The sequence below is a fragment of the Phascolarctos cinereus genome, unplaced genomic scaffold, assembly GCF_003287225.1.
Source record: "Phascolarctos cinereus isolate Bilbo 61053 unplaced genomic scaffold, phaCin_HiC Scaffold_5;HRSCAF=322, whole genome shotgun sequence".
Taxonomy (NCBI): Eukaryota; Metazoa; Chordata; class Mammalia; order Diprotodontia; family Phascolarctidae; genus Phascolarctos; species Phascolarctos cinereus.
The window spans coordinates 265,075,592-265,095,564 of NW_027555958.1; the positions used below are offsets into that span (position 1 = coordinate 265,075,592).

Genomic DNA, 19,973 nt, shown 5'->3' on the forward strand with positions numbered 1-19,973 from the left:
CCACCTAAAAAAGGTTAGTGGCTCTAATAAACTTATTTGACTCTGTGAAAGTCCTCAGAGAGCTCCCTTAAACCTATGGAAGACAGCTTAGGAATATCTCATTGGCTCCTTTAGACCTCAGTCTTGTTCAGTCATTTCAGTTGTGTCTGACTCTTTAGGATCCCATTTGGAGCTTTCATGGTAAAAATACTGGAGCGATTTGCCATTTCCTTCTCCAGCTCATTTTACAGACCAGGAAATCGAGGCAAAAGGGTTAAGTGACTTGCCCAGGGTCACACAGCTAGTGTCTGAGGTCAGATTTGAACTCAGGTCACCATTATTCCAGTGAGTGACTCATCTTTTCTATTTGATCTTCTCGTGCAGCTATCAGTTTCTTGGTGAAGGCCCACCCACTTCCTGCTCCCTCAGGGCTGAGAATCACAAAGCTCTCCACTGTAGGTTGAAGTTTACAAAGTCTCCTCCTTACTTTTGTTTCATTCTCCTGTCTTGTGGCTTCTATCCCAGCAAGATGAGAGGGAACTTCAGAACGCAGCAGGTGGGTTCCTGGTTGTGTCCTATCAGTCCCCACCCCCATCTAGAGAGATCCCATTCACGTGTGCCTCCAGCAGTTCTACTAGGTAACTCTCGGCTTTCATTGCCTGGTTCCTAGAAGAAAAGAGCTTTTGTCTCTAGTTGCTAGAGATATATTGACCAAATTCACTTTCATTCTTATCATGTTACAGATCAACTTCTGCAGGATGGTCAAAAACACCGAGACAATGCTTATTCATGAGCCAGAGCTTACTTTCTGTTCCACTGATAGAGAGAGACTCAGCATACCCCAGCCATCAGAAAGGCTCATCTAAGTGGGCAGCTAGGTGGTGCAGTGGATATAGCACTGGGCCTGAAGTCAGGAAAACCTGAGTTAAAATCTGGCCTCAGATACTTACCAGCTGTGTGACCCTGGGCAAGTCACTTCACCTTTATCTACTTCAGTTTCCTCATCTGTAAAATGGGCATAATAATAGCACTTACCTCCCAGGGTCATTGTGAGTCTTGAATGAGATAGTAATTGTAAAGTGCATAATACAGTACCTGGTACATAGTAAGTGCTATATAAATGTTAGCTATTATTAGTGTTCTGCCATCTAATCCCCCCCTTTCCATATTTTCAATGTCCTTCCTCCAATCAACCACAACGTGAATCATAGAGTCATCTCTTGTTTCAATTACTGATTACTAATGATTATATTTGTCTGCAACATATATTACATATTAGATATATATCAAATACTACATTTATTTATTTTTATGAGTTGGTCCAACACCAGCAACCTATTTGTTCAGGTTTGATTTGTATTTTCAGGTTTGATTTTGAGATGAAATGAGGATCAAACAATTAACAAAAGGAGATTTAATTTGCCCTAGCAGAGCAAGGATATGTAACAAGGGTATAATGGCATCTAGCTTTTATAGACTAGGCCCCACTTCCCCTCCTTCTCTGCATAGAAATACATCTGGTCTGCAGGCCAGGTATGGTGACAGGGTATGTGTGATCTTCAGATATCCACCAAGTTGTAGTGGCCCCTGACTGCATGTAGGTGGGATTTTCTTATGCCTTTAGCTGACCTGCAAGCTGCATCAGGGGGAACACAAGCCAGTCAGGTTAGCTTTGAAGCCTTTTAAGGAAAACAAATCCTTGTTCTAGATAAACAGGGGAACTATGTCCTATCATATCCATCCTTTGCTTCGAAAGTATTCTAAATCTTTATTTCTTAAAAGTTTTTTTTTGCTTTCTGTTCACTTTTGTATTTAAAGAGAAGAAGGTCCTTTAATGTAAAATGATTAACATTGGATCATTACTGGTCTATGTGTTTCTGAAAGTGAGGAGATAGGTGATAGTAGAGAAAAAGTAAAGAATAATAGAAAACAGTAAAGAAAAGCAAACAGGAAAGAAAAACAGGTTTTCAAAACTGTGATATACATGTTATATATGTTATTATTTTTAGTAGTATTGCAAGGATTTGTTAAAACTTATACCATCTTCAGAGAGTGAATTGTTAAATTTTCAGTGTAAGCATTTACACCATGAGAATTGGCAAACTACAAATTGGGGCCTGAATTATTGTTTTATTGATTTTTCTAAACTTATGAAAATGATGGTGAAGATGTTAATAATGGATAGAGTGTTAGATCCAAATAATGAAGATTTGGGTTCAGATCCTTCCCCTAACTCATACTATGAGAACCCATGCAATTGTCTTGCCTCTATGAGCCAGTTTCTGTTCTCATAAAACAGAAAAAAACAGTTTTAAAAGCATTTATGCATTGTTTTAAGATTTGCAGAGCACTTGGGAAATATCTCATTTTATCCTCACAATAGTTCTAAGGAGTAGGTGTTATTATTATCCTCATTTCATAGATTAGGAAACTGAGGCAGCCAGAGGTTAAGTGACTTGCCCAGGGTCACAAGCTATTATACATCTGAGGCCAGATTTGAACTCAGGTCTTCCTGACTTCAGGTCAGACACTTTATCTATTGAGCCACCTGGCTGCCTATTAACCTCAGAGGCTTGTTGTGAAGCTCAGGGATTTTGAAAATTCCATAGCGTTGCAAGAATGTCATCCATAGTTATCATTGTGATGTGTCCCTCCATGCATTGCTGTTCCTTGAGTTCCTTGGTTTGTGGGAAGTGGCCACACTCTTTAGGATGACATTGAGAAGCATATACTACTCATCACTTGAGCAGCTTGTCAGCTGCACCTTCATTCTGGTCGATTCTCCTACCTTTGACTAATTGCTGACCTGACATCTTTCAGATAGTGACCTTGTTTCAGCTCCTAATTCAAATATCTTTCAGTATCAGAAATAATAAGTGCCATAGTGAAAGGAACAAGCAGAGCTTTAAGTTGAGCAAAGATTAATGGGGTTTTAATATTCCTAATTTAATCACTCCTTTCTCTCTTACTGTGTACAACATGATGTAGCAGCTAATTATTTTTAACCATGATGGGGATCTTTTCTAATGATTTTTATATTTAACATGAATGAAGGGAGGGCGGTGATTAATGAGGGAATAAATCTTACCAAATAGGTGTAAATGTGTGATCAGTTAAGAATTTGCTGTCTGAATTCCAGCCCTGCTCTGTACCCAATATAGCTCATGCATCACAGCCAAGACCTATGCACGAGCAATTACAGACTAGAAGGAAGCTCTCCCTTCTCAAATTATCATGTGTATATTTGCTTATTTACATCATCTACCAAACCCATAGAATATAAACTCCTCTAGGGGTAAGAATTGTTTCATTTTATCTTTTTATTTGTGGGGCCTAATATAGTGCCTTTCACACAGTAGAAGCTTAATAAATCCTTGTTGGATTGGAATGAGGAAATATGTCTCCTATTTTAGAATACGAGTGCTTTCCACATAGAATTTTCTTTTAAGAAAGGGTCAAAAGGTGCCTGGGCTGGTGAGATGTTTATTTCTAGTGTTGGTTCTTGCCTCGACCTCCTGGGATAACAAAGAAGCCAGGGAAATCTCTGCTGGGAATTTCTCTGTCTCTGGGGTTTGCTCCGTGCCTTAAGCACTACTTAACAATCCAGGTGAACTGGGACAAACCCACGTCTTTCTGAGCAAAAGTGGGATATCATCTAAGGGGCCCCCATAATTTCAAACAGTAATGAAGAGACCTGTCTTTACCGAAAAAGCGGTCATAGAATCCTGTCGCTCACTAGGGTGGGCAGCCTATGGCTCTATTTGCCGGCGGGGAAATCAAATACAGGCCGTATAATACAGCAGCCCCAGGCAAGAAGGCAGCCAGCTTAAACAGCCCACAAGTATGTTTCTCCTCTCGGGTTTTTCCTTTACTCTCTTTCTAATTAAGCTCTAAACTATGAATGTAGAGCAGCAAAGTACCTTAAAGGTCATTTTCCAGAGAGTTGAAGTTATTTGCTCAAAAGCAATGCAGGTTGATAAGAAATATAGTAGGGGCATTTATTAAACCCGTACTCTATGTCAGTAATTGTGCTCAGTGTTTTACAAATATTATCTTACAACAACTTTGGGAAGTAAGTGCTATTATCATCTCCATTTTGCAGTTGAGGAAACTGAGGCAGACAGACATTAATTGACTTGCCCACAGTCACATTGCTTATAAGTGTCTGAGTCTGGATTTGAACTCAGAGCTGCCTAACTCCAGGCCCAGCTTTCTATCCATTGTGCTACTGTTAACAGGATTTACACTACCTAACTGCCTCCTTGGTAAGTTGAAGAGCTAGGATTCAAACTCAGGTCCACTGACTTTGAATCCAGCACTTTCCACATGCATGCTGCCTGTCTATCTAAGTCTATGTAGGAGACTTAATGGCGTGAGAGACAACAGTCTGGAGAAGCCAGAAACAGAGAGATGGAAGGCAACTTTAGGGTGTGGCCTTTATTAGAGAGTTAAAAACCAAACAAACCAGGTGGGACTCAGAGAGTTCACACACACACACACACACACACACACACACACACACACACACACACACTGATTCACTAGTGGGTTACTTGAACTGGCTGTTTTCTTGCCTGAGGTCATTTTGTTATAGTGACTTCATTTGTTTTCATTACTCAGACATTCGGACCCATGGGGCTTTCTGGCCCTGCTGAGCTGTGGGACTTTCATAGGGGCTTGGGGATTGTTTATGACTTTAATACTGAGGGATAGTTTCTAACTTCCCAGTCCATTAGCACAGGTTTCATTCTGCGAGAAGGGAGTAAGACAAAAACAACAAAACCTCTTTTCAGTTGAAGAAAATTCCCTCTTCTCCTCCCTCCCCCAACCCCTCCTTACTCTACCCCCCCAACCCACTCACTCCAGGCTATACAATACTCCATAGTTTGTACCCACAGGAACAAGCAGGTGGGGCAAATTCCCATGCTACTGAAGCATAGATCATTTTCAGGGGCTCAGGCCGCTGATGTTTTTCCACCTCCATCTCAGTGGTGGCATTTTGAAATCAAAAGAGCTATGTTCAAATGTGGCTCTGCCTATTACTTTTATCAGTTACTTAAGAAGAATCTTTGGAGTCCCAAAGCCCATTGGCAGATTATACTTACCTATGTGACTTTGGGCTAATTACTGCACTTCTATAAACCTCAGTTTACTAATTTGTTAAATTGTCTTATTAGATTTCTGATCACCTTCTCCTTATTTAACATTATCTCACTGCCCTTATCCCCTCCTCACAGAAAACAAGCAATATTTGCCATTCTCCAGGCTGGGGAGGATGGAAGTGAAAAAGGGCATGCCACATGGACTCTTAGGGAGCCTCATACATGGATAAAAAGGTGAAAAGTACAGCCCACTAGGAGCTTCTCACAGGTAATGGGGTCTCTGCATGGAATACTTCTCAATGCCAAGTTCTCATTTAAAGAGTGGAATGGGGTTTTTCCCCATATGACACCAAGTAATACTGTATAAACATTGTCTTATGTTTAATTTCCTTTGTTTCTAGAGATCATTTAAAGGCTTCAATGAGACCATATTCAAAGCTTGGTCCCCCAAGTGAATATTTGAGCCCAAGTTATAAAACTTTGAAAGTAGAAATAACATACCCAGCTTTAAAGCTTTGCCTTTGCCGGAAGGTAAATTGAAAAGAAAAATCAGCTCCCCCTAGCCAAAGGATTCCTTTGGTGCCATTCTTTATCCATGTCCTTCCTTTGCTGCCTTTCTTTATCCATGTCCTTTGTGTCTGCATATATGCCTCATGAAAACAGAGTCTGATTTCCTCCCATATTCTCGCTGTTGAACATGTTTCCCTTCCTTAAGTCAACTCTTCATCTTCTGTTTGGGGCCCACTGGTCAATCTGACTGCAAGCCTCTACGCTCAAAGACAGGGCTTGGCAGGGGATAGGCCAAATGTTTCCAGCTATTTTCTTTCAAATGTTTGGGCATCCACAAAACTCTAAGAGGGATTGTTCCAGAAGCATTTTCCTCTTGATTTTCAAACCATGTCTGTTTCAAGGAAATTGAAGCCATCTGTATTTGGACTATTTGTTTAACTCTTGAAAACATTGTTTTTTAAGAGCAATTTAATGTCTGAAAAGCAATTCTTCTTCCTACTCCCTTTTACCTGTCTTCATTTTTGTAAAGTGAGCCTCTCCTTTCTTTTTTACTGACTTTGGGCCAAAGATTGAATTTTAGAAAAAGGTTCTTAAGCTCAGATCTATAAAGTTTATGCCGATTCTAAACTTGGCCCAGATCACCAGACTTTCTTTATTGGAAATGAAAAGTAGAGAATTAAGACATCAGATAAAGTTGGAAACAAAAGAAAGGGTACAAGGGAGCAGGCATATACAACGTCTGCTCTGTGCCAGGCACTGTATACATGCTTTACAAATATTATCTCCTTTGATGTTAGTGGCAGCTTCTGTGGCTATGCAAATGAGGTAAAAGAAAACAAATTCTCAGAACTCATTTTTTTTTCTTTGAAAGACTTGGTTTGCTCTCTACAAAGCTCTTTTCTTTAACTTCTCTAATGCTGTAAGACAGGCAGGAAGTCACTAGTTCCATTTTACAGATGGAGAATTTGCAGTAAGGGGTAGTTGGGAGCCAATCTATTACTAGCACCTAGGCTTCTGACTCTGAAGTGTTCGAGTAATTGATTTCTAGCCTTTGAAGAATGGAGGAACTTCAGAAATTACTCTTGATTTTGCACAATTTTGACTGGTGTGCTGGAGCCAATTCTTACAATAGCTGATTGTTAAATTTATAATGTGAACATTTATATCTTGGAAATCAGTTACCACTAAAAAACAAGGCTTGAGTTATTGTTTGGTTTGTTGCCTAGAGTTAAGAAAGTGATAGAGATAACATTAACAATGTAGATTAAACTTCAAAATATGTTGTGTGTACATTTTTTTTTGGAGAACTGCTTGTTAAATATTTACCAACACATTGCTGTAAGGTCAACCTAAGTCTCCCTAACCTATATGCCCCCAGAAGTAGGTCTGAAAGTACGGATTTTGTATTAATAGTTTCCCAGAAATTAAAGGCATATAAAAAAGGTCAGAGGAGGAAAGCACTCCTTTCCACTAATGTTGTAATTGGCTGACTGAGCAGTTTCTCATTATCAGGTCAGACATAGATGTGAATTATTGATTATCTATCCTTGGTAGGCCTGATGCTGATTGATAGCTTTGTAAAGCTGGTGATAGGGGGGCAAAGAAACATTTCAAGAATGCAGAATCTATCAATCAGTCAACAAGCATTTAGTAACTGCCTACTCTGTGTCTGGCATTGTGCAAGGCATAAGGGATGCACAGGTAACAACGAAGGAGCCCTGCCTTCAAGAAGCTCTCATTCTATTGGGAAAGACATGTCCATAGATAAGTATGTTCACAATACATACAAAATATATACAAGGTATTTTGGGGGGGAAGGTAGGAGAGGTTCTTTCTTCACTGATTCAATAAGAAAAGGGTCTTAGGTAGCAGCCTAATTATCTTCAGTGCCAGCTGTTGCTATGGAAATGCTGGAACAACAGCAGGTATTATTAAACAGTCTGCTACTCACTGTCATCCTCTTGCCCTGTAAGAAGAAATGGGGGAAGGGGATTCCTAGCCCTGACTTAGGCATCCGCAATGCCTCAGTATACTGAGAATACTACCACCAATGTAGGTCAGATGGCCTAAATCGCCATAGAAGAGATTTTTAATAATTAAAGGCAGAGCTTTCAGACCATCAGCATTATTAAGTGCTAGAAGGCATTATGGGGGAAATTAAGTGGGCTGGAGATTTCTAAAAACCGTCAGGCAGCCATCTAGTACCACTGATTTAGCACATTATGTTCAGCTTTTGTCTGGGATGATGTCTAGGAGAAAGAATAAAATTCCTTCAGTGGTTAGGGAATTAATGACTTCTGCATACCTCATTACCTTTCACCTCCTTGGATATAAAATGGGTCTAATAATGCCTGCCTTCCCTACCTCATAGAGTTGATGAGAGGGTTAAATTAACATGATAGCTTCATTTTTCACTATCCAACCAGTAATCTCTGTCCCAGTCCAGAGATCTCCTCACCCTTCTACATGTGAGCTCTTTCCCTTCATATCTCCATGGCTTTGCTTATTGTATTTCTCCATTGTTCCCCTCCACTCATGAATAAGAAAATGCCTCTGTGGATGGAGGTCTATGAAAATTGCAGTTGTTGGAGGGGCTATGAGAAGACAGGCATAGTAATAAACAGACGGAGCTGTGAATTGGCCCAGCCCTTCTAGAGAGCAATTTGGAACTGTATCCAAAAAGTCACTAAACTGTACATATCCTTTTAACTAGTGAAACAGCTCCAAGGCTGTTTATGTTGGCAAATTCCAAAGAGATTAAAAAAAGAGGGAGGAGATATGCATACACACAAATGTATATGTATACTATACATATACACATGTGTGTGTATGTAAAAGTATACACACATATATTCATAGCAGCACTTTTTGTTATAGGAAAGAACAAAAATTAAAGGGGTATCCATCAATTAAGGGATGAATGAATTATGAATTCCTATGGTAAAGGAATATAATAGAAAAATTACTGAAATGTAAGAAATGCTGATAAGAATAGATTCAGAGAAACTTGGGAAGACTTTTATAAATGAATACGGAGTGAGATGAACAGAACCAGCAAAACAAATTATATCATGACTACAACATCATAAAGAAAAATAACTTGAGAAATTTATTTATCTGATCAATGCAGTGACCAACCACAACTCCAGAGGACCCATGCTTCTCAGCTCTTGACAGAGAGGTGATGGACTAGAAGTGCAGAGTGAGAGGTGCATTTTTGGATATAGACAGTTTATAAATTTGTTTTGCTGACCTATGTCTAACTTCTCACAGCAGAGGGGTTTTTTTTTTTGTGGAGGGGAAAAATTTAGCATGGAAAGGAGGGGCAATGATAATAATGCTTCCTTCTCCTCAAAACGGAAGAAATAAGTATCAATGAAATCTTTAAAGAAAATTTAAAGAAATACATTGAAAAAATCAAAAGGAGGTCCAGAAGGGGCATAGACATTTAGAGCAGTGCTGGAATTTAACACTGAAATGTTAAACTTGGGAGACTTCCCTTTCTGGGAGCCAAGATGGCGGAGTGAAAAGGTAGTCGCTCTCACTCTCCCCTATCAACCTCTGAAAACCCAGAAAATATCACCCAGAAAAAAAACCCTGGAACACTGAACTAGAAGAAAGACAGGGAGCAGCAGCGAAGCAGCCCAGCAAATGGATCTCCCAGTGCCTCTGCAAAAATAAGGGAGGCAGAACTACAAGGGGTGGAAAAGTACCCTGACGCCTTCATCTGAAAGGAGGTGAAGAAAACAACCTAAAGGCTTGCTAAAGCCCCCTTGCTGATTCCAACCCAACACAGGTGAGCTGTCAAGCCTCCAATTGTGAAGAAATCCTGAAGCCCAGGTGGTAGAACAGGCGAACACCATCACCTGGACCTCTGAGTACATCAGTGAGGGTGGGGGGGAACCGATGGAAACCAGCTCAGAAAACCACCAGGTGCCTCAGCACTCTACACAAAGGAATCTCCCTGCATTAGCAGAAAAGGGAGACAACACTGCAGGGGGCCCCAGGCAGATAAACACCCTGCAGCACCCATCTAAAAGGAGCTGAAGAAAGCTAAAGGAAAGGAAAAGCAGGCAACCTAGAATTGCCTGAAAGTTCCAGCCTTGCTGATTCCAGCCCAACACAGGTAAGCTGCCAGAAACCTACAGCCTCCAATTGCCAACATAAGAGGCCCCAGCACAAAAGCCAGTGACCAAGACCTAGGCTCCCAACACAAGAAGCTTGGGTCAGTACCCTCTGTTCCCAGCAGGAGAGCTCAATCTCTTTAAAGGCCAGGGAATAAAGAAACACCATGAGTAAAAAGAAACGTACCATAGATTCATATTATGAGAAGAGTGAAGATCAAGACAGAAATTCTGAAGAGGACAACATTGTCAACAAACCCACATCTGCAACAACAAAAGGGAATATGAACTGGTCTGAAGCCCAAAAAGCCTTCTTAGAAGAGCTCAAGAAGGATTTTAATAGTCAAATGAGAGAGGTAGAAGAGTCCTTCAAAAATACAATTGGCCAATTGGAAAAAAAATACACTGAAGAAAACAAGTCCCTAAAAAACACAATTGGCCATTGAAGAAGGAAGTACAAAAACTAACAGAAGAAAACAATCTGTTAAAAACTAGAATTGGACAAATGGAAACTAATGTCTCTATGAGAGAGCAAGAATCAGTCAAACAGAAACAAAAAAATGAAAAAATAGATGAAAATGTAAAATACCTCATCAGTAAAACAACACCTGGAAAATCGATCAGGAGAGACAATTTAAAAATTATTGGACTACCTGAAAATCATGATGAAAAAAGAGCCTGGACAGTATCTTTCAGGAAATCATAAAGGAAAACTGCCCGAAGTCCTAGAACCAGAAGGGAAAATAACCATAGAAAGAATACCTCACCACCTGAAAGAGATCCCAAATTGACAACGCCAAGGAATATAATAGCAAAATTCCAAAATTACCAGATGAAAGAGAAGGTGCTGCAAGCAGCCAGAAAGAAACAATTTAAATATCATGGAACCACAGTCAGGATTACACAGGACCTTGCAGCTTCTACATTAAAAGACCGCAGGGTGGAACATGATATTCCTAAGGCAAAGGAGCTTGGAATGCAGCCAAGGATCAATTACCCAGCAAAAATGAGCATCATTTTTCAAGGGAGGAGGTGGATATTCAATGAAATAGGAGACTTCCAAACTTTCCTGATAAAAAGACCAGAGCTCAACAAAAAATTTGATCTTCAACTACAGGACTCAAGAAGGACTTAAAAAGGTAAATGGGACAGAAAGATACAATATGTTGTTAATAAGGGGGGCTGTTTAAACCCCTACAAGGGAATATGACACTTGCAACCCTTGAGAACTGTATTGTTATTACACCATGTTAAAGGAGTATACATAAAGAGGGTGGATATTAGTTGACTTTGATGTAATGATAAAAAAAAATCTAATCAAGTGGGTTAAATGGATCCAAATAAGTGGATCAATCTGATCTTAGAAAATGTACTGAGAAAGGAGGAGGCAGACAAGGGTAAATTACAGGAAAAGACACAAAATCCTATTACAGCAGAGGGAAAGAAGGGGGGGGAGCATTGTTTGAACCTTACTCTCATCAGATTGGGCTCAAGAAGGGCATAACATAATCAGTTAGGTATAGAAATCTAACTTGCCCTAAAGGCAGTAGGAGGGAAAAGGGGAAAGGGGGGGGGAAGGGAGGGAAGAAGCAGTAAGAGTAAAGGGGAAGAAAAGGGAAAGGGATAATAAAAGGGAGGAGGGACTGAAGGAGGCGGTGGTCAAAAGCAAAACACTAGTGAAGGGGGAAAGGAAAAAGGAGAAAGAAAAGCATAAATGGGGGAAAGGATGGAGAAAAAGACACAGATAGTAATCATAACTGTGAATGTGAATGGGATGAACTCTCCCATAAAAGGAAAGGATTGCAGAATGGATTAAAAACCATAATCCTACAATATGTTGTTTACAGGAAACACATTTGAAAAAGAGTGACACATACAGGGTAAAGGTAAAAGGCTGGAGCAGAATATATTATGCTCAGCTGAAGTAAAAAAGCAGGGGTAGCAATCCTGATCTCAGACAAAGCAAAAGCAAAAATAGATCTAATCAAAAGAGATAAGGAAGGAAACTACATCCTGCTAAAAGGACCATAGACAATGAAGTAATCATTACTAAAATATATGCACCAAATGGTATAGCATCCAAATTCTTAAGAGAGAAGTTCAGGGAGTTACAGGAAGAAATAGACAGCAAAACTATACTAGTGGGGGACCTGAACCTCCCCTCTCGCACTAGATAAATCTAACCACAAAATAAACAAGAAAGAAGTTAAGGAGGTGAATAGAACATTAGAAAAGTTAGGTATGATAGACCTCTGGAGAAAACTGAATGGGGATAGAAAGGAATATACTTTTTTCTCGCAGTACATGGCACATACACAAAAATTGACCATGTACTAGGGCATAAAAACCTCACAATCCAATGCAGAAAGGCAGAAATATTAAATGCATCCTTTTCAGATCATGATGCAATAAAAATTATATGTAATAAAGGGCCATGGAAAGATAGACTAAAAAATAATTGGAAACTAAATAATCTAATCCTAAAAAATGATTGGGTCAAACAACAAATCATAGAAACAATCAATAATTTCATTCAAGAGAATGACAATAATGAGACAACATACCAAAACTATGGGATGCAGCGAAAGCAGTTCTTAGGGGAAGTTTTATATCTCTAAATGCTTACATAAATAAAATAGAAAAAGAGGAGATTAATGAATTGGGCATACAACTAAAAAAACTAGAAAAAGAACAAATTAAAAATCCTCAACTAAACACCAAATTAGAAATATTGAAAACCAAAGGAAAAATTAATAAAATTGAAATTAAGAAAACTATTGAACTAATAAATAAAACTAAGAGCTGGTTTTATGAAAAAACAATAAAATAGATAAACCTTTGGTTAATTTAATTAAAAAAAGAAAGAAGAAAACCAAATTACTAGTATCAAGAATGAAAAGGGAAGCTACCACCAAGGAAGAGGAAATTAAAACAATAATTAGGAATTATTTTGCCCAACTATATGCCAACAAATTTGACAATCTTAGTGAAATGGATACATATTTACAAAAATATAAATTGCCCAGATTAACCGAAGAGGAAGTAAAATACTTAAATAACCCCATCTCAGAAAAAGAAATTGAACAAGCCATTGATGAACTCCCTAGGAAAAAATCTCCAGGGCCAGATGGATTTACATGCGAATTCTATCAAACATTTAAAGAACAATTAATTCCAATACTATATAGACTATTTGGGAAAATAGGTGAAGAAGGAGTCTTACCAAATTCTTTTTATGATACAAATATGGTGTTGATACCTAAACCAGGAAGAGTCAAAATAGAGAAAGAAAATTATAGACCAATTTCTCTAATGAATATAGATGCAAAAATTTTAAACAAAATACTAGCAAAGATTGCAGCAACTTATCACAAGAATAATACACTATGACCAGGTAGGATTTATACCAGGAATGCAGGGTTGGTTCAATATTAGGAAAACTATCAGCATCATTGAGCATATCAACACCAAAACCAACAGAAACCACATGATCATCTCAATAGATGCAGAAAAAGCTTTTGATAAAATACAACACCCATTCCTATTAAAAACACTAGAAAGCATAGGTATAAATGGAGTCTTCCTTAAAATAATAAATAGCATATCTAAAACCTTCAGCAAGCATTATATGTAATGGGGACAGGCTAGAAGCATTTCCAATAAGATCGGGGTGAAACAAGGATGTCCATTATCACCACTGTTATTCAATATTGTACTGGAAACCTTAGCTTTAGCAATAAGAGAAGAAAAAGAAATTGAAGGCATTAGAATAGGCAAAGAAGAAACAAAGCTATCACTCTTTGCAGATGACATGATGATATACTTAGAGAATCCTAGAGAATCAAGTAAAAAACTACTTGAAATAATAAACAACTTTAGCAAAGTTGCAGGCTATAAAATAAACCCACATAAATCATCAGCATTTCTATATATTACCAACAAAGCCCAACAGCAAGAGATAGAAAGAGAAATCCCATTTAAACTTACTGTAGACATTATAAAATATTTAGGAGTCTACCTCCCGAAACAAACCCAGGAACTCTATGAACACAATTACAAAACACTTTTCACACAAATAAAATCAGATCTAAATAATTGGAAAAACATCAGTTGCTCATGGGTAGGCGCTAATATAATAAAAATGACAATCCTACCTAAGCTAATTTACTTATTCAGTGCCATACCAATCAAACTACCAAAAATTATTTTATAGAGTTAGAAAAAATAATAACAAGATTCATTTGGAAAAAAAAAGGTCCAGAATATCAAAGGAACTAATGAAAAGAAATGCAGGGGAAGGTGGCCTAGCAATTCCAGATCTTAAATTGTATTATAAAGCAGCAATCATCAAAACTGCTTGGTACTGGCTAAGAAATAGGGAGGTGGATCAGTGGAATAGGTTAAATATGCAAGACACAGTAGTCAATGACTATAGTAATCTATTATTTGATAAACCCAAAGACCCCAGCTTCTGGGATAAGAACCCTCTTTGAAAAAAATGCTGGGAAAACTGGAAAAGAGTATGGCAGAAACTAGGCATAGACCCAAATCTCACACCATATACCAAAATAAAGTCAAAATGGGTTCATGACTTAGATATAAAGGCTGATACCATAAGTAAACTGGGAGAACAAGGAATAGTTTACCTATCAGATCTATGGAGAACAGAAGAATTCATGACCAAACAGGAGATAGAGAACATTATGAAAAGCAAAATGGATAATTTTGATTACATTAAATTGAAAAGTTTTTGCACAAACAAAGCCAATGCAACTAAGATTAGAAGGAAGGTAGAAAATTGGGAAAGAATTTTTACAACCAGTCTCTGATAAAGGCCTCATTTCTAAAATATATAGAGAATTAAGACAAATTTATAAGAACACAAGCCATTCCCCAATTGATAAATGGTCAAAGGATATGAACAGACAGTTCTCAGATGAAGAAATTAAAGCCATCTATAGTCATATGAAAAAATGCTCTATATTCATATTGATTAGAGAAATGCAAATCAAAACAACTCTGAGGTACCACATCACACCTATCAGATTGGCCAACATGACAAAACAGGAAAATGATAAGTGCTGGAGAAGATGTCGGAAAATTGGAACACTAATGCATTGTTGGTAGAGTTGTGAAATTTTGGAGAACAATTTGGAACTATGCCCAAAGGGCTACAAAAACATGCATACCCTTTGATCCAGCAATAACACTTCTAGGGCTATATCCCAAAGAGATCAAATAAATGGGAAAAGGACCCACATGTACAAAAATATTCATAGCAGCTCTTTTTGTGGTGGCAAAGAATTGGAAATTGAGAGGATGCCCATCAATTGGGGAATGGCTGAGCAAGTTGTGGTATATGAATGTAATGGAATACTACTGTGCTATAAGAAATAATGAACAGGCTGACTTCAGAAAAACCTGGAAAGACTTATATGGTCTGATGCTAAGTGAAGTGAGCAGAACCAAGAGGACTTTGTACACAATAACAGCCATGTTATGTGATGACTAATATTGCTAAACTGAACCCTTCTCAGCATTACAAGGATCTAAGACATTTCCAGAGGCCTCGGGATGGAAAAGTCTGTCCACATCCAAAGAAAGAACTATGGAAGTCGAATCGCTATCACTTATTTTTACCTTCTGTTGAGATTTGTTTCATCTTTCTGATGGTTCCTCCTATTGGTTTTAATTTTTACTTACAATTTCACTAATGTGAAAATATGTTTAATAGGAATGTAAATGTAAAGTCTACATCAGATTGTGCGCCATCTTGGGGAGAGTGGCGGGGGAGGAGGGGGGAGAAAAATTTACAACTCAAAAACACGTGGAAGTGATTGTTGATAAATCAGAATAAATTAATAAAATTAAAAAAAGTTAAATTTGAAATGTTTTTAAAAGCTCAAACTGTACATAAGTTCACAGTTTCTTATAAAATCTTATTTTTCGTTTTACTTTGTATACTGAAATATCTTTGTTTGTTGGTGATTGTGGTTTACAATAATGGAAAAAGAATGAAATTCAGACTTTGTTCTATCTAGGAGGATAATAATGGATTTAAGTATAGGCAAAACCATAAGGGCTTATGTCTCCCAGAAAAGAAATGCCACATTTTATGTGAATTCTTCTTGAAATTATGTTGTCGGTATGTTTAAAATCTATAATAGTTTTTCATGTGCAAATACTCTATCATTCTCACTATACTTGGCTCTATTTTATACATTAGTAGTACATGAATTAGTCATAAGGGTAGAATTGAGTCAAAAGCCTTTGGATAATAAATATAGGCAGCATAAATGTTCCAGCACTTTTCAATAATTACTAAATCAATAATAAATTGCTTTCTAAATTCACAAGACATTTTTGTATCTTGGACAATATATTAAATTTTTACCTTTATAGATTTTTTTTAGTGATACGAGCTGAGTGTTAATAGTACATAAACATGTAAGTAGATTGCATTTGATGAGGTCACTGGTGTTTTTATATTTTGGAGTGGATATATATGTTGCCTTCAGTTAAGAAAGCTGGGTTCAGGTTTGTGTCTGAAAGGAAGCTGGTAAAATGCTTTGCTAGTAATTCATGATTTAAGAAGGTGTTTGAGCCAACAATTAGGGATCTTTTTCCATCCTCAAGCTTTTCAGAGAAGCTAGAGTTTCAGTCTTCTCTTTGGATATAATTGTTGGTCAGTCATTACATTAATGCCGTTTATACTTTGTTTCAGGTGTGATCCAACTTGCATTTTCACTGGGTTGGACAGCAGGATATGATCACAATAATGTGACCAGAGATGACCAGAAATTTTCCACATCCTACGTTTGAGGGTTTTCTTTCTGATTTCTTTCCTTCTTTAGCTTCTGTAGCAAAGCTTTTGGTTACTGTTGAATTGATAGTTTTCTTCTTCCCGATGCTTTTGACTCTGTGTATTGTCTTAACTTTTTGACTTCTTTCTTAAAAAAATTTTTTTATACGTTTGTTATTCTGTGCTTCACAAACACCAATTTACACAAGCATTTCCATATAAAAATGCTTCCCAGCAGAGGTCATCTTGGGTAGATCTGTAAGTGACCTTCTCTTTCGGACCCTATTCCTTTTTCCACCCTGTCTTTAGTTGGTAGAGGAAAATCCAATGGACCCTGTTGTAAAGCAGCCTGTCCGCTTGGAGATAATGAGCCCACAAGGGTCTTAGTCTAGGATGAAGTTTCTAGTTCCATATAACTTCCTTTCTCTGCAGAGTTAAAAAGAAATCACTTCAAAATACAAATTACAAATAGAATTCATAAACTGCTTTGAGCCTCCAGGGTATCTGTTGATTTGCCAGGCTGGAAGGCTGACCTCCCAGCCAATTGAATTTAGCACAATCAAATACCCACAGGTTTCCCTTCCCTCTCTTACACTGAAATAGCCAACTCAGTATGCAGTTAAAATTATCTTATCTTTAGCGAGGAAACCATTGTTAAGAATGTAAATAATTGGTAAGTAAAATTTATAAATAGCAAATAAACCCTTGGTAAATAACCTTGCTCAGTGCAATAAAAAGAAACGGGAGAAACCAAAGGTTTTGCCTTTGTTCCAGCAGTATCTCTAACAGGCCAGAATTCAGTCACTCTGCTGGATTCTTTTAATAAGCCGATGTGAACCAGGGAAAGGAAAAGACTCCAGTTACTTTGTCATGACCACCAGTGCCGCTGTCTCTCTCTCTCTCTCTCTCTGTCTCTGTCTCTGTCTCTGTATGTGTGTGTGCGTCCAACTCTTCTCTCTAGAGAGATTTTAAAAAATTTTACTGTGCAGGAAAACTCCACCCATTACTCCTGATCCCATGATAAAAATCCTCACTTGTGCTTGGAATAAATACAACTCCTAGAGCCATTAGTGATTCAGGCCCTCTCACAAGGTAATCTTGTCTTGCCAAGACACAAGGAGGAGAAAAAGTTGCAGGTGAAAAACCACAAATCTCTGTTATAAACAGTTAAAAAAACTTTTTTTTAGCAAAGAAATCCATTTATTCAAGTCAAAACAGAAATCAGAGAAAGTATACACAAGAGTATATATGCTAGACAATGAGAGAGTGAAGAAGCATTCCTATCGGCAGTGAGCTCAACCAAGAGAGTCCCAGATTTTACTCACAGGGAATTTCACTGAAGTCTCTAGTGTGAGCGGAGGTAGGGACACAGTGGAGACTGCCAGCTCCCCTCTTGTCAGCTTCTTCCCGGAGTCTTATTCTCCACCTCGGCAGTAATCAGAAGTAGCGTTGGCATCATCCATCTTCTTTCTTGAAGCTGGAAGCCAGATGTGCTTGAAGAACCTTCAGAGCCCTAAGAACACTTGAAAAGACCTGAAGAGCCTAGGTTCTCCTCTTCCCTACTATCACCAACTCTAGCCCACCTCTCAGGCAGGCAAGGTATGTTGATTTCCAGACAGATTAATGCTTGCTTAAGACAAAGCAAAGCAAAGCAAAACAACAGAAGAGATATCAGCAAAGGAGGAAGCAGAATAGCCTAGGTCTTCCCCTAACCATTCTAACAAGGGTTTAAGAGGAGTGCCAGACAGTTATGTTCTGAAAATCTAAGGAGAAAACAAAATGGGACTTTTTTTTTTCTATCCCAAGATAAAGAATTCAGACCACTGGCAAGTAACCAGAGCAGGAGCTATAAAACATGAATAGACTTGTAGCTCTGTTACTTTGGATAAGTCATCACCTCTCCCCTAGTCCCACAAGCAGGTTCATTGAGTTAAGCCCCAGTTAAAGTCTCTAGAGCAGGATCAGAGATTCAAAATATGAGTGCAGGCCTTGGGGAGGCTGGCCACTCTGTCTCCCTAACACTGGAGCTCTAGCTAGGACCAGGCCCAGAAGCTAATGACCAAGGTAGAAGTGAACTGATAAATGTTTAACAACTGACTTTGCAAAGGTAAGACACACTTTTAAAGTTTAACTTGCCTCATTAATATTTTCTCCACTACTTTCTTAAGTTTAGGCAATCAATGTGTAACCTTAACTCTCAGCTATGAGGTGGAATTATAAACAGAGTCCAAATTCATAGTAATTCTATACTTAGAAGGCTAGTTAGAGAGCAAAACTCTCCAACAATAGGTTGGGCTTTGAGTTTCCAGTCCTATACTGGGGAAGATCCCTTTTTGTAGCTCTCATTGAACCCTAATTCTACAAATGGATGCCCAGCATCATAAAGATAGGGTCAATCTATCTTTGTGTTCATGAGGAATAATATTAAATCCAGCAAATCTATTCTTTAGAAAACATAAACAAAAGTAAGGCTGAGGCATATCCATTCTTTTCACTGAGCTTATTTCTCTCTGAGCTCCTGCTACTGGTGTCCAGGATAAAAGACACATGGTCAAACACACTTTCTAGCTTGACCATTTGGATAGAGGTCATTTCTGATAACTTTACAGAAGGGAAGTACAGATGTGGCAGGCACTAGCTATTGCCTACTGTGGGATGACCAACACTTCTTTATTCCTCTCTTCTCATTCTCTTTGAGAAACTCCAAACTCAGATCTGTATGTCCAAAAATATTTATAGCAGTTCTTTCTATGAAGGCAATAAGTTGGAAATGGAGAGGAAACCCACTAATTGGAGAATGGCTGAATAAGTTGTGGTTTATGATTGTGATGGAATACTATTGTACTATAAGAAATGATGAGGGGGGTAGTTTCAGAAAAACCTTGGAAGACTTATATGAATTGAAGCAAAGGGAAGTGAGCAGAACCAGGAGAACATTGTACATCAAAACAGTAATATTGTATGATCAACAACTGTGAATAACAGGTATCCACAACAATATTATATATATAACATATATGTATATATATAATATAACAATATACACAACAATACATAATCCAAGATAATTCCAAAGGACTTATGATGAAAAATACTATCCATCTCCAGAGAAAGAATTGATGATGTCTGAATGCAGTTTGAAGCATACTTCTTAAACTTTCATTATTTTTCTTGTTTTTTTTTTTGTTCTGTGTTTTCTTCTGCAACACGGCTAATATGGAAATGTTTTGCATGACTGTACATGTATAATCTATATAAAATTGCTTGCCTTCTCAAGGAGGGAGGAGGGGAAAGAGGAAAATGGTGAATTTGGAAATCCAGTTTTTAAACAATGAATGCAAAAAAAATGTATTTACATGTAATTAGGAAAAAATAAAATAAAAGAGAGATAGAGAAAGAATATCCAAACTTGGACTATATGTAAAAAAGACTTCTCCAACATTTATCATTTTCCTG

At 37.9% G+C, this 19,973-nt stretch overlaps 1 protein-coding gene across 3 annotated transcripts in view; it reads left to right on the forward strand.

Annotated features, from left to right (window-relative positions):
* The window catches only part of LOC110193947 (uncharacterized), a 251,167-nt gene that overhangs the window by 121,229 nt on the left and 109,965 nt on the right, over positions 1 to 19,973 (forward strand). For 2 of the 3 annotated variants that reach the window (XM_078155811.1, XM_078155812.1), the window contains exons 3-4: positions 364 to 535; positions 5,217 to 5,341. The exons of the other annotated variant lie outside the window; for it this stretch is intronic. In XM_078155811.1, the coding sequence (XP_078011937.1) occupies positions 364 to 535; positions 5,217 to 5,264 (220 nt within the window). In that variant the 3' untranslated portion in view covers positions 5,265 to 5,341. Of the gene's footprint in view, positions 1 to 363; positions 536 to 5,216; positions 5,342 to 19,973 lie in introns of those variants that run through there. 3 annotated transcript variants of the gene reach the window in all.